Source organism: Hirundo rustica, chromosome 1, assembly GCF_015227805.2.
Source record: "Hirundo rustica isolate bHirRus1 chromosome 1, bHirRus1.pri.v3, whole genome shotgun sequence".
Classification (NCBI taxonomy): domain Eukaryota; kingdom Metazoa; phylum Chordata; class Aves; order Passeriformes; family Hirundinidae; genus Hirundo; species Hirundo rustica.
In genome coordinates this window covers 117,711,567-117,739,354 of record NC_053450.1, presented here as the reverse complement: position 1 = coordinate 117,739,354, position 27,788 = coordinate 117,711,567, and the positions used below count along the sequence as shown (strand labels likewise).

General features: G+C 43.0%; 1 protein-coding gene across 4 annotated transcripts in view; it reads left to right on the top strand.

Annotated features, from left to right (window-relative positions):
• The first annotated feature begins 6,421 nt into the window (after positions 1-6,421).
• The window catches only part of UBE2E1 (ubiquitin conjugating enzyme E2 E1), a 44,881-nt gene continuing 23,514 nt past the window's right edge, over positions 6,422-27,788 (top strand). Inside the window, exons 1-3 of one of the 4 annotated variants that reach the window (XM_040057573.1) lie at positions 6,422-6,460; positions 8,321-8,499; positions 10,604-10,654. In XM_040057573.1, the coding sequence (XP_039913507.1) occupies positions 8,348-8,499; positions 10,604-10,654 (203 nt within the window). In that variant the 5' untranslated portion in view covers positions 6,422-6,460; positions 8,321-8,347. Of the gene's footprint in view, positions 6,461-6,671; positions 6,691-6,870; positions 7,037-8,320; positions 8,500-10,603; positions 10,655-27,788 lie in introns of those variants that run through there. The other 3 variants (XM_058419827.1, XM_040057584.2, XM_058419828.1) reach the window with 3 other exon arrangements.

The following is a 27,788-nucleotide window of genomic DNA, read 5'->3' as shown; positions in this document are numbered from 1 at the left end:
GAGGAGCCAGAGGTTGAAAGACTCAATTGAAATCCTCGCTAAATACGTTTTCTAAGAAGATAGGACATGTAGGTTTTTTTCCTCACATGGATTTAGAAATCCACAGAATTGTAGCAGATGGGAAATCTCTCATTTTTAATAGAAAGAAAAAAAATAGAATATTACCAATTCAGTGTATGAGCAAGCAAAGCAGAATTTCTCATACTAACCTCTCTGAGGGAGGGAGACACTTTCTGTGACACTGAGAAATATTTGAAGGTGCAGAAAGAAAGGACTGTAGGTGTAAATATTATTTACAAAGTGATAAACCCTTTTATCAAATACCAGGAAAATTATTTTGTCCACTTATTACAGAGTTCTTAAATAGCCCATTCAGTACAACTGACTGACATTTTATATGTCTTAGTGCAGATCTGCATCTCCACAACGAGCGATTTTTCAGGGTATGCATTCCATGGTCAATCTAACATTCTGGTGACCATATGATAAATACTGTCCTTTTTCCTCTGATTTTATCAAAGTGATAAAATCAAAGGCAGAGGCATAAACTGTGAGCCTATTCATAAGCCATCTACAGTAGTTCTCCTATCTGACTCTTTTGTTTCAAGACAGAGACACTCCGAGGTTAAGCTTACATCAGAAAAAGATCTCTTGGGTAGCTGTGTAGGCAATACAGTTGTACAGACAAAATGCAATCTCAGGAGGTGAACTATGCTGGCAAACCAGACTTTTGGACTGGCTTTCACTGGGCTCCACCTGCTGTTACCCCAGCATAGGCATGTCATAACTTAACTATACATCAGCTACGAGTTTGCTCCAGCAGTGGACATTGCCGCTGGTCACTTAGTGGTCACAAATAAAAAGGAAACACAAGTTTAAATGTCAAGTTTTACTCTCCTGCATGCTAGCAAGGCAAGAGAGGCAAAAGCAGTGTATTTGCTGCAGTTTGACCCATCACTTCCAGCAGTCCATTTGTCTGGGTCATGTTGGCCCACATCTTTCATCTCTTCCCGAGCAACTGACAACAGTAATGCCTGGGATCTTTCCTGTGGCAGTACTGTTTGATGATAGTCCATTTACTGCTTAGTCTAGTATAATCCCTCCACTATCTGAGTTTCTTCAGAACCTGAGTACTGCTGCCACAGAAAAGGGGTATGTAGAAATGGAAAGCTGATGTTGATCAATAAAGTACCAGTTCCTGTAAACTGAAAAATAGGCAGAAACAGAGAAAACATCTGAACTAGGGGAGCTTGCACTGCCAGAAGAAAAAGAGTCAAAGAGTCTGGAATGCAGCAATCCAGGGAACCCAGATGGGGCCTTGAGCAATGTGGTCCAGAGGAAAGTGTCCCTGCCGATGGCACAGGAGTTGGAACCAGGTGATCTTTAAGGTGCCTTCTAACCAAACCGTTCTATGATTCTATGAAGGAAAGCAGAGCCAGCTACAGCAAAGCCCAAAGGAAGCACAGAGAGCACTGGAAACACAGAGAGGCAGCATTCTGCAGAAAAGGAGATCAATCCATCAGGCACAAAAAAAGAAGTGACAAAAAGTCTAATGGGTAGCTATGAGGGAAGTTTGAATGTGGATTTCTATTTATACTTTCAGTCTAATTCCAGATAAACATCATTCCCTGTTTCTACAGGATGGAAAATTAAGATCAGAAATATGGAGTCAATGCCAGAAACACAGACAAGGGAAGCACCATCTATCTCTCAGTCTTGATTGCTAAGAAATAGCTATAGATTGGGCAAACTGAGAAAGAAGTGAATCATTGTATCTTCAAGGTAAAGCAATTCTAAGACTCAATCTTATCACCTGGAAGTGAAGCAGAAGCCCCTGGAAATATATCTCATGAAACTTCTTATGAGGCTGTGAAATTGAATTGATCTAAGCATCTCCAGTTTTTCAATTACCAAAACTAACCAGACCATGTACCAGGAGATGCACAAAAGGAGCACAGTACAGGCAGTAGATATGTACAGTTACATGCAGCTATACTTCTCTCCTTAAGCTTTTGGAATAAATTGCCAGCTGGTCTCCACATCTGTAGGGGTTCAGCCAGGACTTTAACAAAGCAAAAACATGTAACAGATCTCAGGTATTTCTGTCCACATTGAGAGTCTCTCAGCAAGGCCTTCACGTCCCAGTACTAATCTCAAACAGAACCGAAACCAAGCAGTATATAATAAGAGTCTGACAATGAGACTTAAACTTTTCCTTCACAACTAAGTCCTCTTTTGTACTGGAAAAAAAAGAGAGGAAATCAGACTTTTTCTGCTTGTGGACCCTTTCATTTTTCTGTAAGGAACTGAAAAAGATATAATGCTAAGGACTAAGAAATGTATTGTGTGAGAAAATTACAGCAAGGGAAGTTGGACAGCATTATTAAGTTATGGCAAGATAGTTGTGAACAGGAAACCAACAGGTAAAATCACTATCATGTCAAATACATAAGCCATTTGTGTTTGCTCTGTTACATTTTGTCTCATTTGAATGAAGTTCCTTCCTCTTTTGGAAGAGTTTCTGTCTAGCTTTAATCAAATAGTTGTACAGTAAGCCCTGAGCTTATTGTAACTTATCCTTGCCACCTCACTTTGTATCACAGGGTCACACAGAAAGGACAAAGTGTGTCATCACAGGACTGTGTGAGGTATCAGCATGTTTCTCACTTTGCCACTGTCACTTGCAAGTGTGACATTACCAGCAAGCAGACATTAGGAGAGCCAAAGAAATGATAATTTCCTTCTGCTCTCCACAAAAAGTCTGATGCAAAACTCACTGGAACTGCTGGAAATATAAGGCACTTTGGCTCAGACCCAAACAGACCAGCCAGAAATAATGTTGAAAAGGTATTTGGAACTGAGGTGGTACAAAAGGACTAATCTGAGTCACCTTCCCTTTGTAGAAGACTCAGAGAGATTTGAACTGGCTATCTTCTGTTGTGCATTAAGCTCAAAGCCCCAAAGGCAACTTGATTCCAGTCATCTATCTTTTCAGCCTCCTCCAAACTCATTCCAGAGGGAAAAGTGACTAATCCTATTCAGTTGCTACACTGAACTAGTGCCATCGATTAAAAAAGCTTGGGGCACAGGGAAAATGAATAATCTGGGTCAGTTTTCCTCCACAAGCTCTTTGCACAACTTGGCCAAGAAAATTTTAAAACAAACAAACAAACCAAAACAAACCAACCAACCAACAAAAACACTAAGGAGGCAGGAAGAGGAAGCACTGATAAGAAGGAAAGCTCACCCAATAAAGCGCACACACTTTAGAGGAAAAAAAATAGAAGCAGGCCAGTGGCATTTTGTCAAAAGTCCCAGGGTGGGATGAGATTGATTAGAGGAAGTAGTTCTTCTATTTGGTGGAAAAAGAATCATGTACTACACTCTCTTCCCTTTTTTCCATGTCTGTGCAGAGCTGAAAGGCCAAGCATGGAAGAAGGGCAAGCTGCAAAAACATTTCTGGGCATAGGAGTCGGCTTCTTGGCTCCCTTTCTCTCCAGTACTCTAGGCATGGCATGGCTAGCACAGGAGAACAGCCCATTGCTGATCCTAGCCGTGACCCAGGAGGTGAGTCATAAAAGGGGAGTTGTCACTGTAACAGCTGCTCAAGCACTGACATTAGGAGGTGCTTTCAGCAAAAGCATTTTTGGGTAGGCTTCAAAGTAAATAACCGCTGCTGCTGGTTATCATATTATTACTTTGGACAGGGTTTCCAAGGATTGTGTGCTACAGAAAAGGTTCATCTACAGATAATGCCCCACCAAGATTATCAACATATTATAGCAAAAGTGCCTATGTGATTTCGTAGCAAAATTTACATTTCCCCTGCCCCTTATTACAGAACTGGAGGGCTTTCATTGTTAATATCAGTTGTCCCACTTGACTTCACTGAAGGCTTCCTGTGACAGCAGGAAAGGGCTGGAGTTTTTTTGGTTGGTTGGTTGGTTGGGGTTTTTGTTTGGGTTTGGTTTTTTTGGTTTGTTTTTGTTGGGTTTTTTTTGGGGGGGGGTGGTTGTTGGTTTTTTCTTTTGGGGAGGGGTGTGAAAATGAGGATTTTCTGTTTCAGATGGGCTATTCCATATAAGCAGTGAAATTTGTTAAGCCTGGTCGCTTTCCTCTGTGTCCTCACGTCTTTTGCATTTGTCACCTGACACATAGCACTACACTGCCAGCCTCATCCTCCACAGCCCCCTGGGTCAGTTAGGAAAATGCTGGCAGAGACACTTACCGCAGTTTTCAGGAACTGAATTCTGACTCTGGTTTGTCAGTGAGGGGTAGGAAGTAATCAGATCATCTGCTTCTATCTAAATGTCAGTTTTCATGATATTTATTGTGACATCAGGGCCATGGTCAGTGGTGGAGATGTCACAGCTCTACAGTTCCTAGAAGGTAGAATGACCAAGTGTCATTCCCATAGGTCAAACTGGACAGGCTGTCCCTGCTAGCAAACCCTTTTTGGAAGAAAGTTTACTGAAGCCTAATACACGGTACTATGGGTAATAAAGACTGAAGAGCAGGGTTAGCAGAAAAAAAAAAGCCCCAAAATCAAAACCCACAAACAAAGATCATTTAAGCGTGACACTGCAGTGGAATTCCTTCTGCTGTCAGGGTGACACTCGCAGTGTCACTGGGGTGTACATAACTAGCACACCGCACAGCTTAAACACGAGACTAGGCAGCAAATTTGGGGAGTGTAGGTGGATTAGGGATTGTACTGGGATTGGCCCAGGAAGAATGAGATGCTGCTGAGATTGTGCAGAAAATGAGCGAGGGGGGAGAAACAGAGGATAAGGAGAGAGAAGCAGCAGATGTAAAAGTCCAAGTAAGCAGAGGAGAGGGTGAGAGAGGAAAAGGCTGTCCCTGCAAGGACGTCCACTCTAGGGGTACCTCTCACTCAAAGATTATAGGACATAAACCGTGGAAGACCAGGGCCAAGCAGATCCTTGTGTTGAGTCACAAAGTGTGAAGCTGCTGTCCCACGGAGGAAGGGCTCAGCATCCCTAGGCAGCCTGGCTGACAGCTGACCCCAAATGAAGCCATGGGCACCCACCACCCTACCCCAGCCTGAAGGGTTTCATCCCCACGCGAGCCTCCGCCCCAGCTAAGGGGCAGGCTCTTCCCGTGGGGCAGCTTCACAGCACCGGTCCCACCGGCGGGCAGGGCGCCCGGTCCCGCGGGAGCCCGAAGGCAGCAGCCGGGCACGGCGGCTCGCCGCGGGGAGCGGGCAGGGCTATCCCCGGCCGGACCCGCGCCCGCCGCTGGGGCCGTGTTGGCAGCCCGGGAACGGGCAGAGCCTGGCAGCGTCAGACGGGAAGCCCGGGCTCCAGGAGGAGCCAGCCTCGGCTGCCCCCGCTCCCAGCCGCGGTGGCTGAGAAGCGGAGATGTCCAGCCTCGGGATGTCCCCCCGCCCCCGCCGCTCCTGGGGCTTCGGTTTTGTAATCTACTCCTCGGGACTCCCAAGGTGTCATGTCGCAACAGCGCCCTGCGGAGCCAGCAGTCCTGTGTGCCTGCGGATCACCTCGAGGTCCTCCCGCGGGAGAAAGGGTGACATACGAACTCCGATCCATTATCGTGGTGCGTGGTGGTGACAGTCCAGTGTATTTTCGGGCACTGAAGACACCAAGTAACTCGATAGGCGATCCCTCGATAGGCTGTGGAAACTGGCGGCAGCGAGCCAAATGTGCCCCTGGGGAGGTCGGTGGGAATGCTGGTTCCCATTGTCACTTCACGAGTGGGTCCGGCACCTCCAGGAAGAGCCGCGCTGCCCACCGGGGCTGCTCCCCGCGCCTGGGCCGGGGGTAGTGGGGTCGCTCCAGCCAATTCACTTCCCTCCGTTGGGTGGGCAGGGAGCAAGAGACGGACAGGAGAGAAATGAATAAATCGCCTCGCGATTACAACACGCTAGCGAATACAACACGCCTTTTTCCGCAGACGAGCTCCCCATCAGGGGACTGAGGGGAAAAAAAAAAAAAAAAAAAAAAAAAATCCCTAATAGTTTTAGCTTTGGAAAATTGAAAGGTCTGTGTGTGCATCTGTGTGCGTCTGTGTCAGTGTGGTAGTGCTGCCGCTGCCAAGCCCAGAATTTTGTTTTCTCTCCCAGCATGCGTTGATGACATCACGAAGTGCCCCTTCTTTGTGTGTCAGTGATGTCACCAAATGCAGTGTGGGGGACAATGGAATCCTGAACTCCGGGCGAGGGCGAGTGGGAAGCGGTTGCTCCTGCTGCTGGTTCAGGGCTGAGCCGGGGGAGGGAAGGGAGGACACAGCTGCTGCTTTAGGGCTGAAACAGGTGAGAGACGGCAGAGCCGCCGGGGATTCCTTTTACCTGGATTGGTGGGGGCGAGTGGGCTTTGGGCTCGGCTTTTTTTATTTTTTTTCTTTTTTTTTTTCTTTTTTCCCCTTATTGCTTTCAAACTGAGACAGGTGAGAAGTTGCTGCTGCTGCCGGAGGGACAAAGCAGGTGAGGCAGGGGAGAAGCTTTGGGGTTGAAACAGTTGTGAGAATAGGAGGAAAGCAAGCAGCCCCCACGCCGAGCCTAACACCCCCCCTCGGAGCCTTAAAAAAAGCAGCCCCGGGAGCTGCCCCTCTCCCAGCCACCTGCTTCCACCGCGTCCCCGCGGGGCTCTCGCACGGAAGCAGCAGCCGAGCCGGGGAGGGCGCCTGTCCCTCTCCCCCCCGACACCCCTGCAGGTTACTTTTCAGAGGGTCTCCATTAAAAACTCACGTCCCCCTCCGTGTGCCCCTTTCTTCCCTCCCCGGGGGTTAGGGAAAGGGAGGGGGCCGTGGCGGCCGGGATCCCCCTCCATCCCCGGAGCTGGGGCTCCGCCGCCCGCCCCCGCCGCCCCCCGCTCCACGCCGGGTGGCGCCCCGGCCCCGCCGCCCCCCAGCCCCGCTCGGCGGTGGGGGAGGCAGCCAGGGAAGCCATTGCCTGTTTAATAGTTGCTGTTGCAGCACTTCCGCTTCTCTCCCAGCGAGAGAGACACGAGTGGCCAGGCCCAGCCGCACCGAGGAGGAGCAGCCAGACACAAAGGGAGAGGTAGGGGGACGGGGCACCCCCCGCCGCCCTCCCCGGGGGCAGGGGCGAGGGGCAGGGCCGGCCGCGGCCCGGCGATGGGGCGGCAGCCGGCGGGGCAGGGGGGTCGCGCCCGGGGCTGTCAGGTACCGCTGTCCCCCGGCCCTGCGGGCCCGCGGCCGGGGCAGCTCGGCCGGGCCCCCTCCGGCTCTCGGCCGGCGGGGCCGGGGGAGCTCCCCGGGGGCCCGTGGCCCTGGGAGGGAGGCGGCCGTGTGTCGCCCCCCCCGCCCCTTCTCCGCGCCCGCGGCTGCCCCCCGAGCCCTTTTCCCCGAACTCTCCCGGGGTGCCCTGCCAGCCCCCCCGTCCCTCCCGACGGCTTCTCGCCCCTCTCGGGTGCGGATCTGCCCTCGGTAGCCCGCCGTGCTCGCCCTCCTCCGCCGTGCCCCCGGGGTGCCCGCATGGACCCGGGCTGCCTCCCCCTGGCCCCCGCTGCCCCCCTCCCCGACACCGGCCTCCCCGGGCCCTCCACTCTCGCCCCTCGTAGGCCCTGGCTCTCCTTCCCCCCACGTTCCCCCCGGCACAGACCCTGTGCTCCCTTCCCCCTCCGCTGGCATATGCCCCTCGGTGCAGTGGGCCTCGGTGGGTGCCACCAGTGCACCCCGCTCCCTGCTTAGCCCTTCCCTTGGTTTGCTCCCTTCCTCCCCGCCTCCCCTCCCGGCTTCCAACACCCCATCCTACAGACAGGGGTTATCCAGCAGGCAGGGGTTTCCCCACCACAGGTCACACATCTGCCAGGGTCTTCCCTGTGTTGCCAGTGATGCCCCACTTCCATTTTAGAGCTGGCGACCGTCCCCCCCACCCCCGCCCCGGCCCCATCCCTTCCTGCCTCCCCCACGTGCCTCCCGGGAACCCAAGGGACCGGAGCTGTTCCATTTTTATCTCCTACACCCCTAGGCTCGATAGTGGTGGGTGGTGATGGCTCCTCTTGTGTGTGCAGTTTGGGGGAGATTAGAAGGAATTGCTTTGAGCTTCCCTGATCCTCGTTCCTGTCTCCTCTCATTCCGCGCTTGCTTTTTGAGAGGAAGCTTTTAAAGTCTCTTTCCCCCCGCTCCTCAGTGTTACTAGTGCAGGGGAAGCTACTGCTCCTCCTGCTGTGGCTGCAGGGCCTAGAGAGGAGAGGAGAGGGAGACACGAGGATCCTTTAAAAGGAGCATGACCCAAACACAGAGCGAGATTGTCAGCAGCCTTTCTCTGTGTGTGTTTGTGTTCACTGTTTGTTCCCCGCGCCCCATGGTGTCTCCTCTCCAGGTTGGGGTGTGTGGTGGGGGGGTCGCTATGTCGGATGACGATTCGAGGGCCAGCACCAGCTCCTCCTCATCTTCATCCTCCAACCAACAGACAGAGAAAGAGACAAGCACGCCTAAGAAGAAGGAAAGCAAAGTCAGCATGAGTAAAAACTCTAAACTGCTATCTACCAGTGCCAAAAGGTGAGGCTGCAGTCAGTTTTCTCACTGATTTGTTGCATCTTCCCTTCTTCCTCATTTTATTTTGCTCTGTTCCTCTGCTGCTCCCGTTCCTCATCCCTAGCCCTTGTGCTCAACCTTTCCATTCAAAGCTGCTATTGTCTCACTTTTTTCAGTGGCTCACTGCAGTGAGTGTCTGCCCAATTCACTGCTCTCTGATCCCTCTTCCTGCTTATTCCAAATATTTTCCTGGCTTTTCTTCTTCTGGGCTGTTTTCCTGACCCTCAGTCATTTCTGCTGTCTTTTCCTTTTTCATTACTTGTGTTTGTTATGGGAATGGGGTAGGGTTGACATTTAGACCTTTTTTTTTTTGTTTCTTCTACTGGGAGCTATATGGTCCCAAGTAAGGCATTGCATTTCAATGTCCATTTCCCTTTCTTTTGGATTGGAGCCTAGAGTGTCTTTTTTCTTTCCAGGACTGATTTGGAGATTAATGTTTGTGAAGTTTTGAGTTTGCTTGCTTTTGGGGAGTGCACTCCAGTGCAAGGGGTATAATATAGCTGGAGATCTTTACCAACAAACACATTACTGTTATTTTTGTCTGCTCATCATCTTTATTGAATTTTCTATGTATGATTGGATGCTGTCTGGAATAAATAATCCACGGCAGGCCCACTTGTGGACATTCTACTCTAAAATAGTCTTTACTCACAGCACAGAGTGGATTTTGGCGTTTTTTGAGAATAAAGTAATTTTTATTTCAGAATAATGTGTAGGAAGAGACACCTGTGTAGAACATTAATTCCAGAACAGCTATGTCAGTCAGTTTTCTTCACTTGGACAGACTCTTAGAGCTACTCATTAAAAAAAAAAAAAAGAAAAAAAAAATTAAAAAAAGTTACTCTTTCTTATTTATGCTGTCTGTCCCCTGAATTCAGCACCATCCTCCTCCAGGGAGGTAAGCTGACAAATGGAGGTTTTCAAGCAGACTTGCAGTACTTCAGTAAGAATAATAAACCATCTCACTGAAGAGCTTTGCCAAGCACCAGAGAGGTTGTATCAGTAGGTGTCTAAAGTGACTGGGGTTTTATGCAAATGCCCTGTCGTAGCAACTAAGTTCTCTGTGGCTTTGTAGAATTTAGGCAGTTTGGTTGTTCCAGATCTCCACTCAGCAGGTTTCCATGGTAAACTGACATAGATAGTGGCAAGCAGTGTTTACATGTTGTGCCCTTCACTCTTTTAAGGAGAAGATTTTAAATTGCCTCCTGTGGAAAGGCTGTGGTTCGTGTGTGTGACAAGTGGCAGGAGATGCTGGCTGAGTTTAAAGGAGAAGGAAGGCAGCCTGAGTGCTGGGTGGGGAAATCTGGAAGGGAAGCCTGAGTGACAGTAATGGGACTCCAGGGAAGAGGATGATAGCTGGTTGGGCGTTTTGTGGCAAAAGCAGCGTAAGCCCAGAATAGTCTGGGCTGGGAGGACAGGGTGTTGGCTGAGCACAGTGGAGAGAGGGAGCATCCTAGGGAGGGGACATGGGGGTGTTGTGTGCCTCTTGAGGGTGAAGAAAAGGGAGACTTGAAGGTGGTAGGAATGTGCAGCAGCCTCGGAAATAGATATTCACCTTCCTTAAAGTGGCCTTGAGAATGGCCGCAGTTATTGACTCCCTCAGGGCTGTGGGTTTTTTTTTTTTCTCAGGATGGCGATGAGAAGCTGGGGGAGAGAGGAGGGAGCCAATTTGGCAATGACTGTTTCTCTCCGTCGTGTAAGACAAAATTCCTTTTCAGACTGCAGTTTTTTCTTGGTGCATCACATTTGCAGAGGTCTCCCCTCATTTACAGGCTGGCAAAGCGGACTCACTTTTCCACTGTGTGGTTGGCATCTTTGTGGAAGCGTGGAGCAGTGCACCCTGTCTGGGTTCAGTACACGATGTCCGTCTGCTTTTCTGCCTGTCTCTTTAACAGGGCAGGGTGCCTCTCCTGCTCAGGGGGTTTGGACTGGTGGGAGGCTGCAGCTGAGAGTGCCTCTCTCATGTGCTGTGACGAGCTCACAGTGACAGTATGTCTGCAAGGAGAATGCGTTAACTGCTATCCCACACAGTGACTTACCTTTGTTCCTTCTTGCTTTATTGCCACAGGATTCAGAAGGAATTGGCTGACATCACCTTAGATCCACCTCCCAACTGCAGGTTGGTGTCGATTCCTTACCTGAGGAGGGTGGGGGGAGGTGATGAGCTGCAGTGTTTCGGTGTTGTAACTGCCCTCACAGGCTCTGAATGGAGCAGAGGAACGGCTGTTTAGGTGGCCAACAGTACTTTTGTGAATATTTGCATGACTTTAAATAGTTTCCAGGTATGGGTACCTTCAGAGATTGTATGTGTTTTGACCAGTTTTCTGTTTGTTTGGGGAGTTTGTTTTGGTTTTTTTTAACAATTGCCTTTCAGTATGTCATACTGTTTTGTGCGTGTACATTTCAGAAACTGGCCTATAAGGAAGGGTGTGAAAACTTTCTCCTTGTTTGTTTTCTGGTTTTGGTTTATAAATCTAATGCCTGACTGCACTAATCTTCTATAAATAAGAGTCCTGCCAAGGAAGCAGAGAATGCTCTGTGGTTTTAAGCTCAGAGTTCTGTTGTGAACAGCATCTGACAGTGGAAGTGCAAATTTGTCACTCAGTGGGTGCCCCACTGGAATATACATCTTAGCTGATGTAACAGAAAACAGGGGTATTCTGTTGCCCTTTATAAGGCAGCTTGTTTTTAAGTATGTTTTAAAAACTTGTGTTGTTTTTTTAAAACATCTAGCAGGTTGATTTGTTTCATTGCATGGTGTCCCTGAACCTCTTTGCATTTGGAGAGGAGGCAGTAGTAATGTAACATCTTTGGTTAAATTTGTTCATCCAAGAGGAAAGAGGCTTTTGGTCTGGTCTGTGTTTGCTGTAGTTGCCTAAGCATAACTCTGTTCCCATCTTCTTGCTGTGGCTGAGGTTTGATGTTGGTAATATGTCTTTTGATGTTGGTAATAGCAGAAATCAGAGAAAATTATGTTTATAAATAACTGCTTAAATTGGTCTTTTTAGTATTGAGTTTCTACCCACAAATGTACATGAACCTTTTCATTGAAGATTTTTTTGCCACTGTTAATCTGTGGGGAGGCATTAGCACGAGAGTTAGCCTGACAGGTCCAGAGCCACCCTTTCAGTACCAGTCCCTAGGATCATAATTAATTAAAGGAGAGATTGAATGTGATGTGTGACATCTAATCTGATACTAAGAAGATTTTTGTGCTGTTGGGATGATAACCAGTAAGTTTTGAAATCTTTAGCTGTGATGATGTTGTTTTAGGGACAGTAATGACTTTCCTGAATATTACAAAATTTCCAGTTCTTGGGCTGGAGATATCTGTCCTGTGTGCATCCCAGCTCCGTGTCAGGATGAAGTCCACATGCTTTTCCCACCTCCTCCCACTTTAACTTGATTTTCATGGGAAAGAAACAAAAGCACATGTCAGGCACTCTCACTTGCTCTCTAGATAACTGAGTCTGGATGTTCAAGGTGCTGGGACTTCAGACTGAGCTTTGCAAGTCTGTCCAAAATCTGTGATAGTATATGAGTACGTTAGATTGTGTATTTCTTCTGAAGGTTTGTGTAAATGATATTAGAACCCTAAATTGGCCTTGTTTCAATTGGATTCATTCACAGGTAAAGATGAACTATCAGACTACTTGTCAAAATACAATATAGTTTTGGTTTTTCTTTTTTAATTATGTAGACCATCAAGGATAATGTGCTTCAAGGCCCACATAGTAAGTTTGTGTTATTTCAGCCTTTACAAATATTTCTAATGGTAAAAATCAGTTCATAGTACAAGTAGTGATGATTAATCTTCATCCATAGTGGAGTTACTGGTATTCTGCGTTCCTTTTGGCTTTCAGATGAGTGACAGTGAAGGCTGGCAACTCCTGCAAGTAATGCATAAAACTGGTGCAGATGTTGCTGCCTTTTAATATGTTGATAGGTAGGAAGATGTGAATGGAGGGGTTTGTTGTGTGTGTGTGACCAAAGCAGTTTTGGTATTGCTCATCTTGGGGTGAAATCATACTACTTCTGTAAATATGGTGCTGAGAGCCAAGAAGAGCAGCTTTACTTATGGTTTAACAAGGCTTCAGTCGTGCAGTCAAGCCCTGGGAGTTTGCCCCTGTAGCGGATGGTTTGTAAAAAGGCAGGCAGGTGCTGATTGCCACAGCAGCTATTGTTTCAGCTGAGGTGAGTTTCAGCTATTGCAGTTATGGGGAAAGTTCTCCTCTTGTGAAAAAAAAAAAAATAGAAATAGTCAATTTATGACTGTGAGGAGCTTAAGCAAATGAGAGACTCTGGTTACGGCATGATGTTTAAGGATGCCAAAATTTGTTCTTGAGAAGCCTGCTAACGGGGTCACTGCTTTCCTTTATGTTTCTTCCTTTCATATGAGCATTACTGGCATACTGTGAAGGAGGTATTAAATACATAGTTCAAGAACTTAGTTTCAGTTTCCTGCCTTTATGACTTTGCTTATTCTAACCTTGCCTCTGACCTCCTGCCCCTCATATCTCTGCTGCCTTTGTGCCTCCACAGACTTTTTTCAGGTGTCACTGGAGGAGAAGCCAGTCCTCTCCTTTTAGGCGTCTTGCTCTCTCCTGCAAGTTTCATCTTAGAACTTACATATTCAGGGCATTATGTATGATACCACGTGCTACCTGTTGTGCTGTCCGTTTTAGGGGTTGCCAAAGCCTCAAGTCACATTTGAAAATGTTTGTCCGAAGCTGTATCCTGTGTTATGTCGGAAACATCATAATCTTTTTTCTTTTTCTGGACATCTGTTCTTACACCCCCCACCACCATGTTTGTATTTTTTCCCTGTTCTATGCCCAGTATTTGATATGAGTTCATGATTGGCTGTGCTTTAATTTTTGGCCCCGCAGCAAAATGCTGTTCTTCTTTCAGTCTTATTGCAGTAATGGGAGTTCAAGATATTTAACACATCCCAGAGCAGCTCTGCATATTGAAAGAAAAAGGTTCTGGTTATGAATGATTTTTAGTAAGAACTGTTTTGCCAGTATTTTTGGTATGAAGTATTTTTCTTCTTATAAAATATGACATACAAGATACAATTACAAATAATGACAACCATTTGACATTTCAAACAAAATAGAATGTTTCATTTTTATTTTTGTTGCTTTCAGTGACTGTATTTTCATGTATGTAACCCACAGATCATCTGTTTAAAAATAAAAAACCAAAAAACCCAAACCCCAAGCACACTCAACACCCTGTGATTGAGCAGCTGTGTGGTTTTTACACATATGTGGGTAATATGAGGGGAAGTTTGTTCCAGCACTTCCTCTCTCCTCAGTACTTTCCTTGCTTCTGTTTCTTCCATAGCTTGCCTGTGTCATCCAAAAGCTTACCTGGGCTTGTGTCTCATTGGCTGCTTCATTTCTCACAGTTCCTTTGTGCTTGTGTCTCCTTCCTCAGGCTGTGATTTTGATTTTCACAGGCTAGTGCAGTTTGTGCAGAATATGTGCGTGGAAATGGTCTCTGTTTGGCTTGCATTCAAAAAGTAGATTTTTGGACTTGAAAGCATTTTTAAAATATATATATTTAATACATGTCGCAGATTTGTGGGCACCTGCTGGGAGCAATGCTGTCCTCATAAGTGTCCTACTGTAATTCATGTTTGGCAGCTACTTCTGAATGGATTTTAGTCCTCTTCATTGTTTTCAGTAGGCCAGTGCTCTGGAGGTCTTTAATTTTTGCAAGATTATTTGACTCCCAATATTAATACTGAGTTATGAAAGTTAAATATGGCTTTCAAGTTCAAAAGGTGGTTAGTGGTTAATATGAATTGGAGAATGACTGTTTCAACCTAAAGTGTTTTAAATCTTTTAAAAGTGTATCTGGTGATCTCTTCTCCTACTTTGTTTTGTATCAGAGAGTTTAACTTCTGTTTTAGAACTCGAAGATAACTAGGAACTTCTTACTTTTGGTCTTTTGTATATGCTGGTGACAGAGGAGGTATCGTGCCTTTGCTTTGGGTCTGCAGGTGTCAAAACGTGGTTCCATCTTGCTATGTAGGCAGTCCTGACTTTTGTTTGCTGGTAACACTTACGAGTGTTGTGCAAAAGCTTCCCTTCTGTCTCTGTGATGAAGTGTCCAAAGCTTTAAGAGAAGTTAATTAAAGCTTTAAGTGCTCTTTATTCACTTTGTGTCATTTATTCAACCTCTGTATCTAAGCATCTCCTGATGGTAGATCTGCTTATTGATATGAGGTTATGAAACAAGTGATTTTCCCCGTTTTTAGGGTTGGGGAGTTACAGCACACAAAAACAAGTGACTTGTCCAAGGTCATGCAGGAAGTCTCTGGCAGAGTGGAGAAATGAATGTAAATCTCTTTTGTTTCAAGCTAACTTGCAGCTGAGTTGTTCTGCTGGAACTGTGTGCATCAGTTGCATTATGAGCAGGGCTTTGAATTTGTGCTTTATTGGGTGTCTGGTATTGACTGTATGTAAGCATGGTAATTTAATGTTATTTTTCCCATCTGTGTAGAGGGACCAAAATGGATATTAACTAGAATTAATGTTTTTTAATCTATCTTAGCCAAACTGAAACAAGTTTGTCTCCACATGGCTCATTTAAGTCCATATAGGCAGGACCAGCTGTTACTGAAACACAAATAATTTTCAAACCTTCGCTGAAGGAGGCATTTGCCTGGAGGGCTAACCATGGCTTCAGAGTAAAATGCTATCACAAATTCATTATTTAAATAATAATAAAATACAGTTGTGTTTCTTGGCGCCTTCAGCCCAGTTTTTGTAAATTCACAGAATAAGGACCAGATCTCCTTGAGAGTTTTGTGAAAGTTAACTGTCAGCACTTAATAAATATATGTCCTAGTAAGGATGGTGGGGAGAAGTGCTCTCCATTATAACGTATGGAACATTAATAGTTTTCAAAACTTTGCAACGTGGAATTAAGATTTCTTGGCTTGGAGAAGTCTGCATAAAATGTGTGGCTCAAAGGCAGTTTTGAACTCAACAGCTTCATATTATAATTAATATATTTCATCCACATACCGTGCAAGTCTGGCATTTGTCTTGCTTACATTTTTTTTATGGTGCTTGTAATTTTTTGCAAATGTATTTTTTCAATACTTTCAACTCCAATAATGCTTTAAGTGCTTTTGCTTTTAAATGTAGTGTATTATCTGAGGATGGATTGTCACTGTTAAACTCTAATATCAGTGTTGGTTTTGTTATTTTCATGTGTGAAATAGCCCTTTCTGAACACAATCATATTCTATAGCATAAACTTCCCAGTTTTACATTTTCTAACTAACAAGCTTAATTTCATTCTGACTTTTTTCCTTAATATGCACAGGCAGATTATTAGGTCAGGAGTGACACAAATGCCAGCTTTTGCTTCCTTGTAGAAATAAAAAATTACCACCTCTAAGGAAGGTGAAATTATCAGCTTACAGAAGCAGGTTTAGAACTGTTTTTTTCTTTTTTCCCCTCGTGTTGTGTTGAAAATGTGAGTCTTTTCTGTGAGAAGTTTCCAGATGTAGGCTAGGAAGGACCTTCATAATTAGCGCCGTGTGTAGTTGAAGAATATCTTTTGTCATATAAACTACCAGTGGTTCAGCATTCCCTCCTTGCTTTGTTTGGCACATGATCCCTGGAGAAATAACTCTTCCTTTTGAAATGGTGTATTAACTAATTTGGAGATCCTCTGCAGCTGTGTATGGTCTAGCTTGCAAACCATAAAAATAATACATTTCTACACTTGCTGAATTTAAGTATGTGGAGGTAGCAGCTCCTGCAGGCAAAGCCTTCTGCCCGGTGTACTCAAACAAAGGCTGCACAGAAGCAGTTTCTTTGCTGAGGATCGATTAGTTAATATTACCTACCGGGATCAACTTTTCCGAAGCCACTTCTGTTTTTATTTTAACTGTCAGAAATGTTTTGATGGCCAGGCTGTTTGGATGCTGTGGCAGGAGCTGGCTGATGCTGTGGTGGATTTTGCTTGGCATGTCCTGGCTCGATAATTCCCAAATGAACTGCATTCTGTGCTCTTGCATGCCAAACATGGAAACGATGAATCTTGAGCGCGGCTGTGAAATTGTATCATGGCTAAGAACAAAGAGGATTGAAATCCCTTCTGTGCATACTTGCTTGTATGCCACTTAATTTTATTATTTGACTTTTAGTTTTGTTGCCCTTGGAGGGCACTGTGCAACTGTGTTTATGATGCTGCATATGTGTTGTATCTGACAAATTCTTATATTTCCTCTTGGTTACACAGTCTTGTTTAGTTTTTCACTTGTATTCCAGTGCTGCTTGTCCAGATTTTTATATTGGATATGTGTATAGCAGCAGTTTATGTGTCTGGTTTTGTTTTAAGAAACATACACTGTATGTGTATGATACTTCATAGACATAAATGGGAAACAGTGTGTGTGTGCTGTTTATCCTTTCGGGCTTGAATCTATCTTGCCTTTTTATTTGAAGACAAAATTGCCCATGGATAACTGGCTTGTCTAGGGGATCGAGGAGGATGGGTTTGTGTTTGAAGGTTTCAACAAGAGCAGGTTGCCAGAACCTTGTGGTTTCTGAAGAATGGGCTGGGTTTGAGAGCCCACTGGTGTCATTGTGTCTGGCGGATGCTCGCTTCGGTCCCGCTGTTGGAGAGGGTTGTGCTGGGGATGGAAACAGGGCTCACCAGCACATTGGTGGATTAAGGTTATCAGTGAGTTTGTGCATAGTGAAACTTCTGCAGCCTCTTCTGTAATTGTACATGACAGACCAGCCTTCCATGCAGCACCTTTTCAGAAGCATTTAATGTACTAAAAAAAGATACCATTTTATGTGAATGGTTTAAGAGGTTACTGCACACCTGTGCAGACACACACCACGCTCAAAGTTAAGGGCTATGCTTTCTCCACAAAACAAAGTGCTTCAAACTAAGTTAAATTAATGATGCAATTTAGTCATTATAAGTAAAATCTTGCCAATCTGTACATTTATTTGAATGAAATAAATTTATACTTATTTTTTCCCTCTGAGGCTTAACAGTGGAGGTCTAAATACTCACTTCATTATATTACAAAACTGAGGAGAGAACATGTATTGTCAAGTACTATAAATAAACTACAGCTGTCAAAATAAGCACTGTGCACTCAGGAATTCAGAGGGGTTTTCTTGTTTCTCTTGCCAATTTGCAAATTTCAGCAACATGCAATTAAAATTCCAAGGCATTTGTGGAAAGTGTAATGGTTGCAACCATGCATTTAATGCATATTTTCTGTGTGTAAGGGGCTAATGGACATTACAAGGAGATGTTGCAGAGCTGTATGCTTAAGTTCAATATCGAATTTGCAGTGCTCTTTATTAACCTGGACTCTGGGGGAAGGAAGCTGGAGGAGAAAAGGAGAGTGGGGCATGCAGACTGTAGTTCAGGGTAGATGTGTTTGAATCTCCCCACTCCCTCCAGTCTCTTCCATAATTTCACAACTGAAATTATGGGTCAGGTAAGATGAAATTGAGCTGTTTTGAGAACTGGGTCCAGGCCAAGTTTTGGCAGTTCATTTGTTTAAGAGAAAATACAAAGTAATTGGATTAAAGAGCCTGTACGATTAATGATGTAGAGTCCTGTTAGATTTCTTTGCTTCTGTGTTTCTGTGAATCAGTGTAGAATTTAGGTCTCAATTTCTCCGGGAGCTTCAACTTAGAGTCAAAAGTGAGTGTGGGCTTAATCAGATAAGCGTGTTAGATGTGTTTTGTACTTTGTATCAGCGTAAATGAGTGTTTAAAAATATTGCTGCTGGACTTGCTGGAAACACAGAGAATCTTGATCTGGTACTGAGAATTGTAAAGGCAGAATGGGGAGGACCTTTCTGGAGCAGTTGGACTGCAAATATTTAATGCTTTTTCTGCTGTGAGTGTCTGAGCAATACGTTTTGGCCAGTGTGCTAATTCCAGTGTCTCACTGGGAGAAATCAGGAGAGAGGTCTTGGCGTGTTTTCTTTTGATGCCCAGGATCATGCAGGAGTGAAAAAAACCCCAAACGTTAAAAATTAATTCTGAAATTGAAAGTATCTTTTCACAATAGGTGAACTGATGGAAAAAACCAAACAAACAAAAAAAAAAACCCAAACAAACTACTTCTGATATGGCCTAAAAACTTTGTCAGATTTGAGACCATGGTTGTTCTACAAGGAGAACTGCCAGGGTAACTGTCTCAAGGGTTTGAATATCTTCACTGACATTTTAAGGTGCTGATTTAGGTTATGACTGTTATGGATTATCATATGTTTGCAGTTTTCAAGTGGACAACTTCTAGAAAGTTTCAGTGTGTTATTTTATATTCTGAACAAGTGTAGCTGCTCTGAGAAGTGGCCTATAAATGGTGGAGAAAGTGAAATTTATTTCATTAAAGCAGTGTTTAGCTGCTGCAGATGGTTTTGAAAGATTGCTAAAATGTACACAGTTGTAATAGTACCATTTTAAAGTAATTGGATCAATACTGTATTATACCACAGAAGGTCATTTTTTCAGAAGTTTCTTATCAATCAGATTTTTGTAATACTGTATGTGCACAGTATTCTCTATTTGTCTTAGTAACCTTTTTAAAGGAGGTAAATTAGGTGATGCATACAACCCTTTATAGTTAGTGTCTTCCTTGTTATTTATCAGCAAGAATTGTCTAGCATTCTTTTTGATGGGGTAATTCTTAGTTTGAGATTCTCATCATATTTTGTAGTGCTTTGAGTTCTGGTAAAAGTATTTATGCCTCCTTATGCTTGGGTGACTGTGGGAGAGAGAAAAGACTGAAGGCTTTAAATAGCTATGCTAAATCTCAAAATATCATGAATCTCACTGAGTTCTCCATTGCATTAAAGTTGTGGTGATGCTTTCCTTCGTACTTTAAATTGAATATTAGCAGCACCCTTGTAATCCAGGAAATCAGGCAGAAAGTTGTACAGTAGCGACAAGAGTGACCTAGGAGATCTAAGTTTTGAATGTAACTAGTGCCAGGCGTTCAGCTGCTCTGCTGCTTGTCTTTCAGCTATGTCCCAGGGTTAAAATCTCTAGTGAAATCTTAATATTTTCTTTAGAATAACATCTTTCCAATTTTTCCGTTCCTTCACTCCTCTTGTGAGGTTAATCAGATTGCAGGTATTGGTAAGACTGGGAGATGACTGAGTTGCAGATGAGGAACAGAAAAAGGACATAAAACCAGTCAAGGCAGCAAGATTGTAAAAGACATTAGCAGAGACTATAAGGGACAGCAGAGAAAGGTGGCCCATCAGGATGACTGAGGGGATTTTGCACTGGTTGCTGGAACAATTGCAGCAAAGTTGGAAGTAGAGACAAGACTGATGCTTCTTCTGCTCCACCAGTTTAGCTCCGTTTCCTGCTGCTTGTGCTGTAAGGAACAGAAGACACAGGGTATCCTCTTGGTGGATGGGGAGGACCACCCTCTTCCTGGGCATGAATAGATTTTTGAAACAGTAAATCATACAAGCTGCAACAACAGTTTTTCTGTGGTGATTGTTTTACACCCCCACTTGGGAGATAAAATATTAATTTGGTAATACAGTGAATGCACTTATATGGTCTTATACTTTGAAGGATATGTGTAACAGGTGCCCTGCTGTATCTTTGCAAAACTCCTCAAACTGCTGCTTGAATCACATATGACTCCTGAGCCATGTCCTCCTAGAAGCACATCAGTGAGGTGTGAGGAATGAGAAAAAAACTGGGGAAGTGATAGCAAGCAAAGAAGCGGAGGGAGTGAAAGGCAGGCAGAGAAGTGAAGGAAGAGGGCAGAAAATGGAGAGAGAAACAAATGACTCAGTCAATCCCAATCAAACAGACTAGTATTAAAGATAGGAAGTTGAAAATTAATTTTGTTGAAGGCCCTGTGAATCTAAATCTCCCAAAGGAGCGCAACTTGTTTTTGTAGAAACTGGAAGAGATGTATGGCAAAAGCTGTTATTTAGTAAATTTCATCGTACTGGAAACACATATTCACTAAAACTGTTAAAAGATCATTTTAGAACAGATAAAGTCCTTCTACCAAGTAGGCAGTGAGGTTCTGGAAACTATTCCGCAGGAGGCAGATAGTATCAACATGTTCAAAGGTGGGTTGAACAAATCATGAATATGTCCATAATGCAAAGAGAAAAGTTAGGCATGTACCCTTTAGCACCCCTAATCCAGTGGCTGTGGATTCTGAGTACTAAGGGAATGGACTACAGAGAGTGTCCACCGTCACCTCGTCTGAGGAGTAGGCTCTTACCAGGAGTAGGGTGCAGAATTAAATGGCCCCAAACGGTCTTGTAATGTTCTATTTGGAATACCCACAAAATGACCTCCTTCCCCCACCCCATTGTCCCTCATTCCACTCCGCTAACTTCGGGCTCTTTTCTATTTCCGTGTTCCAATTGATGTGGCTTTTAGCCACAGAAAATGTTCAACTTCTGCCCTTCTTGCCTCTCTTCTTTTTATGCTTTGCCATTTAAAGCAAGCTCTTGTTTCCTGTCACTCAGCCACTTCTCCTTGCTTTTCTGAAGGATTAACCATTTGTGTTGCTGAATTTAGGTTATAAACTTCAGAATAAAGCACTTCTTTACTTTTTGTCGGTGTTGGCAAAGTGGTATGTGAATTTCCATCTATGTTTAAATTTTCTTTATTTAAAAAGTAGGCTTAGTCTTTGGGCTTGTAGGTGTCACCCTGTCTTCCCCAAAAAAGTTCTGCTTATATTGCAAAATTGCCTTTTTTCCCCCTTATCTGATACAGGTAAATAAGTCAGTTGTTTTATTCAGCAGCTGTTGTGTTATCTTGAATATGTGATTTAGTTATTTTCCGGTTTTATGCACATCAAGGTTATCACAGCTATTACTTTGTGAAACTACTACTTTGTAATAGGATAGTGTATTTTGAGATATATTAGTGTTGGGGCTTTTTTCTTCCTGGACAGTGACAGAGAAGTAATGAAGCTGTCCAGCAGCTAATCACCTTCTTTGGTGTCTTTGTGCTCCTACTTCACCTTCCACCTCAATATCTAGGAGGACTGTAACTATTTGTTAGGAAAATATGAGTCAAAATGCATAGCTATTACATGTGTTGAGACATTCCAGTTTCAAGTACTTAGTATTCAGTGTGTGTACTCTTAATGACTATAAATATTACGTTACATACGAGGTTTTGTAATGTATCAGGTATGTGTTGTACACTGTTTTTCCCACAAAAAAAAAGCAAATTTTCTAACCCCATGGACTGTGCAGTCTCTACTTTCTGCATTGCATTTCAAGGATTTTGCCTTGTGTTTCATAGAAGAGTCTTATTTATGAGGAGATGTAAAGTCCAGACAAATAATTTAGCTTTGGGATTGTTCAGGTGCACAATTCACTGCATGCTGAGGAGCACAGAGCTAGCCATTTAGCATGTATTTATTAACTAGTACTAGATTTTGTCAAGAAAGACTGAAAAGTAGGGATTGAATAGCAGAGCCTTGTGTGGTAACACCTTGCAGTGGGAATACAACAAGGGGTCCAGCTGTAAGTGGTAACAGCAGAGTGAAGGGCTGTGGGTAAGTGAGGTTGTGCTGTGACCTCTTTCATGGCTGGCTGAACAGCTGGGTGAGAGTTTTTAGTGATTCACAGCTGGACTTAGAGAGGTAAGGGTGGAGTGCTGATTTTCTTTGGATCTGGAAAGGAGAGCTGTTTTTTGCCTACTGAAGTCTGTTCCATTTGCAGCAGTCTTCACTGATTCTGAGCAAATGAGGGGAAAAAAAGATGGAGCTAGAGTTGATGGCTAAACTATGACATACTAGGAAAGAGTAGAAATATAGGGTGGGATTAGATGTAACTCTTAAAATCAGGGAACAAGAAAGAAAAAATGTCTGTTGCCAGATCCCTTTCCACTAGTAAATCTTACAGTCTCTTGCAGAGACTCTGAGCAATCTCTATACTTAACCATAATCTAATGTGTTCCAAGTCACCAGTGTGGTGTAAGTTCTGGAAGAAAGAGCTGGAGTGCTTGTTCTGGCCCATGGAGCTGGGCATCTTCTGCATGCCATCTCGGCCTTGTAAAGAACGGTGCTGGTGTCTGCTGCCTCCTTATCCTTCTGAGCTGAGCATGTTTTTGTCCCATCTCTTTCCTGATGGCTGCACTGATCCTTCAGCAGTAAGCCATAACATCTATTAAAGTCTGCAGCCCATGCCTACAGGGAGTGGAAGAGGCAAGGTTGTCCTGTTGACAGAAAGAAAATGTGTATCAGGAATTTAAAAATAAGCAGACATAACCATTCTTATTTTATTAATTTACTTGCAAATGAAGTAGCAGTGATCAGCTAAAATACTGAACGTGTCTATAGATTTTTTTTTTTTAAATTGCTGAAGTATCTGGTCATGAATCAGAGTAGCTTGATGAAAGAGAAAGAGGAAAGAGTTTTAAAAGTACTTAAATAGGCAAATGGGATAATCCTGAGTTGCAGGGTAATGTGAAAATTGAAATTTGTCATCTTTCTTTATGTATTACTCTTTGGTCATTGGAAAAGTATTTTATTAGCTTGAAAGGTTTCTAGTCAAGAGGATACATCTAAACTTCACTTGGGAGTTATGAGGACATTTGACTGTGTGGAAGGTGAGCTTGTATGAACATGACACAGCAGACAACTATATGCCAGGCAAATGAAAGATTCTTTGGTCAGTATTTTTACTAATTGTCCTCTCATGTACACATTGAATGTCACACCTGGAAAGTAATTTAGTTGCTGTTTTAGCAAATTATTTCTTTTCAGAGGGAAAATCTCTTATTTTTAGATATTAAAATAATGGAACTATAATGTTTGCTTAGATTGGCTTTCCTGAAAGATAATGTGTCATATCCTAATGACATACTAGGTCTAGTATTAAATTTCAGTCCTTGCTGGAGATAGTGAATGAACTATGTCCAGAAATAAGTGGGTTTGCATGTCCCTGCTTATATTACGAGAGTTCAAGGTCAGTAAAACAGTTTGTAGAGTTTAATGTACAATATGTATTATTTACCCATTTTTTCTTTAAAGTGCCAGACTGTTTACTGAGCTGTGTGAGCACTTCACTGTTTTATATACAGGCAATGATTTTCTCAGCTGGTTATGCACAGAGGGTAAGCATTTTTTTGTCATTTATTTATTAATTATGCTGAGACAACCGGATGGAAGAAAGCGTTCTTGCCTTAGGCGAAGGAGAGATCTCTATTTTTGTTTAGTGTGCTAAACAGGGTTATTTTCTAGTAAGGGTTATATAATACGACTGTGAAGTTATCCTCTCTTCCAGAGGGTCATATATGTGATCTCGGGTCAGTACAGAGAAACTCACACTTTTGACCTTTCTATCTCTTGGGACCCATTACTTGTTGAACATAATGGTCCTTCTAAAATTGCTTAATTGTTCCGAAGAGATCATTTGTGCTTACTCCGTTATTGCCATTTGATGCTGCCTCTCTACACACTGCCAAAAGTCCATGGTATATTACATTTTTATTGTTATGTAAAACAGCTGTAAAACAAACTGTGACTGTCTAAGTGTATTTGAAATCTTGGCTATTGGATACTTTATTTTTATCCCTTATGTCTCTAGCTTTTACATTTATAGTTTTGCCACCACAGGGAGCTAATGAAAAGCAAACATATAGAATGTTTTAAAAAAAGGTAATGCTATGCACAATTTCACATTTCTTCCTTACTCATATTTATTATTCTGTTTCTCAGTATAAGAAAAGAAAGGAAGGACATGCTGTGCTGGGGTGTTTTTTGGTGGGAGGATTGGGGATTTTGTCTTTTCTTTGCATTGCTTTGGCTGTCGAAGTCCTCTGATTTTAGGAGACTTCAGGAGTTGTAGACCTGGTGGCCTTACAACAGACAAAGAAGATAAATGTATGTTTGTGCAGTAAGGCATTGATCTGGTTGAGGGGTGGCCTGTTTAACTCCTTTTCTTTAATACTTGTGTGCCTGTGGGCAGTCAGGCCCATGTGCATCCTTAGCACACTCACAGGGTTATAAAAGGTGATTTTGCTTCTGTGTTCAGGTTTCTTTTTACAAGTAGTACTGAAGAAAACAAGGACTTAAATTATCCTATATTTTTGATTCTTTCTGTGCGTCTTTGGGTTTGCAGTATCACTGCATACTATGAACCCTGTGTCTTGTAGGAGTAAAATTGTGACACGGATACGTTTAAGGGTCTGACTTTTCCACAAAAGCCTTTTCCAGTAAGAGTACTCATTGAGTGAGATGATGAGTCTCTTGATCATTCTTTGCCCTAGTGGGAAAAGTGTGTGAAACCAGCACAACAGCCCCTGGGCATCTTCTCTCACCATTTCTAATCCATGCTGGTCACAGCTGCTAAGATGTTTTTAATAGGTAGACTTTTTCTTAGTTTAAGCTGTTTTTCTGCTTTAATTGGAGCTTGCACAGCTTAGATCTTGCTTTCTACTCTTTTCAGAAATATACCTGAGCTCAGTTGACACTGAACCAGAGCTGCCTTCCCTCTGTAACCTGGGCTGGGAAGACATACCTACTTGGTTGGGGTCTGTTCTAAAGGAAGAGAAACTATAAAGATTAAAAGATGCTCAGCAGGGGAACATGTACTTGGATTTTGCCAGCAGTTAAAAGTAAATCCCTTACAGTAAGGAAGACTCTAAATGGTGCCTCTCAATATGTGTTTTGCAGTAGTTGAATTGTTCAAGACTGAACCACTACCAGACTTCAACTTTGAAATGATGAAGTAGATTTTAGCTTGATTTTTATTTTGCCCACCGTTTCGTTTTGCAAATTGTGAGGTAATTCATAGTAATTTGCACATTTTAAAACTGTTAGATACTATCTAGGACAACAGCTCTAGGGTAACAGTATTGAATCAGATCTGCTTTTTGTCAGCAGTGTGTTTAAAGCATGTATGTGTGTGCAAACACATTTTGCATTCACTTCCCACAGTGCAGTTGAAGTTTTGAGAAAGTAAAGAGTTGGTTTTGTTTTTTTTTTTTTCTTCTTCTCTCCTAAATGCAGAAGTAGCTGTGTGGAAAAGAATTACTGTAAGATCGAGTTTCCTTTTCTTCAGCATTTAATTTTACTTGTGAAGTTGACAGAGCATGTGTTTTCATAAACTGCAAACATTGCATCACCCAGGAGAAGAAGCACGCATAGGAAAGTCTCTTAGGGGTGTGCGAAACAGACTCCAAGGTTAACATTGACTTGCCAGTTAATACCAGTAGACTAAGGGTAAAGTCAAACTTATTTGCAGGACTGAGAGGGGATCAGTGCTGCCATAATGTATATTCTTGTCATTATTTTGTAGCAAAAATGATAATACCATTCTAGAGCTGCTGCAATGGAATACCTATAGGAGTGTGTGTGTTCACGTGTCACTGAACAGAGTGAGTAGAGCTATGGGGGTGTACAGGTTTTGTGTACTCCAATTTTATATATGAAATTGCGTCTGTATGATCAGAGCTAGATATAACAGGACCATTATCATAGAAGTTTGTTAAAAGACGCATGACATTTTTAGAACTTTCAATCTGAATGTTGTCACACTCAATCAGGACACCTCATTTTGTCTGGGTTTCCTTTTTGTATCTGATCCTGTCATCAAGTAAGTACTAATGGTGCTCTTGAGCCCTTGGCTAATCCTGTGCCCTTGGCTAGCAGACTAGTGGCTTTCTTCTAGTCTTTGCAGTATTTTGACTTGGAACAATGAACTTCCTAACTGTATGTGAACACTTTATTTATTATCTGTTTCGCTGTTGAAAACACACCTTTTTGAAAAATCCATATGATATGTATTGTCAACAAGAGTTTCTCTGCTCCAGAAATTGGTTTTCAAGTCCTCAGAACTGGGCAATATAGGTGAGCCCTTTTCACGGGTATCAAATGTATGATAATGAATCTGGTGTAAAGATCAGAGATCCCATCATCCTGCAGAATGAAGCATTGAAATGTGTATTTTTGCTCAACTGCAGTGTTGTTTCCATTAAGATAAATGAGGAAAGTTGGAATTGGGTATAGTAAGACTCAGTGCAGGCTGGTAGTGGATCTAAGGGTAGGCAACCTTTGTATTTAGGGATCAATTCTATAGCTGAAGTAACATAAAAACCTCTGTCATTTCTCTGAATTGTCCTTTCCTGTCCTGCAATAACTAAATCAAGCAAGGTTTCCACTGTAATTGTAACACCAATGTCATCAGTCTTCAATCTGGTGAGTTTCCTCTGAAATCTACTTCCACTTGCTTTTACAAATTTAATGCCTCTACATGGACATCCCTATTTAATGAAGTGTTTTGATTGAAGTCGTGCTTTTGTTTGATGCAGTTTACACCCAGATACTGGTAGTTACACGCAAATGCAGATGTGCACCTTTCTTGCAAGTGCCCAGAAATGTCATTGTGAAACGGTGGCATCGGCATCGATCCCTTTTTAAGCTGTTCATCCATGACCCTGATGATGGCACCTGAGAACTTGCTTATGCTTGCAAAAGAAGCTGCAACTGTTGACTAATTGCTTCTACAATGAGATTTTAAATAGCACACTGAGTATGTGTGATACCAGAAGATTGGGTGACTTTACATATAAAGTTCTGTTCTTTCGCTTTTTTAATTGTCCCTGTCCCTCACTAGCATCTTCAGCCATACACACTGTGTTTTATTTGGTTTGTTTGTGGTTTGTTTGGTTTGGGTTTTTTCCAAATGTAGACATACCAGCATTGAATAGGGGACCATTTGTAATGCTTTTGGTATTTGTTTTCTGATTTTCTGTCATAAACCTTACGCCTAAAGTTCATAGGTTTGAATTTCTTTATTTCTTTGCTCGTCTTTGATTCTCCTAGTAGGCAGGTAAGTTTACTCTGGAAGAACAGACGTTTACTCTGTCTGGAAGAACACAATCAGGGTGAAATACTTCAGTCATTTAACTGCTAACTTCATGCTGCACTGAATTCTAGTGTAAGAGAAAATAAATTAGAAACATCTGTTTTCTTTTTCTTGTAACAGAAGAACCAAGAGAAATGTTCTATTGAAATCAAAGGAGGCAAATAGAAGAGCAATAAAAGGAAGGTATTATATGTGTATTTCACACATATAATTAGTCTCTGGAACCTACTGTCATACAAAATTATTGAGGCCAAGAACATAACAGAATTTGAAATAGAATTGGGCAGGCATGTGGCTACCATCAGTGTTCAAAGTCAGTGTTATTAATTATGGTGATTTGGGAGCAATGTTAAACTCATGCTCCTAGGTTTAAGCA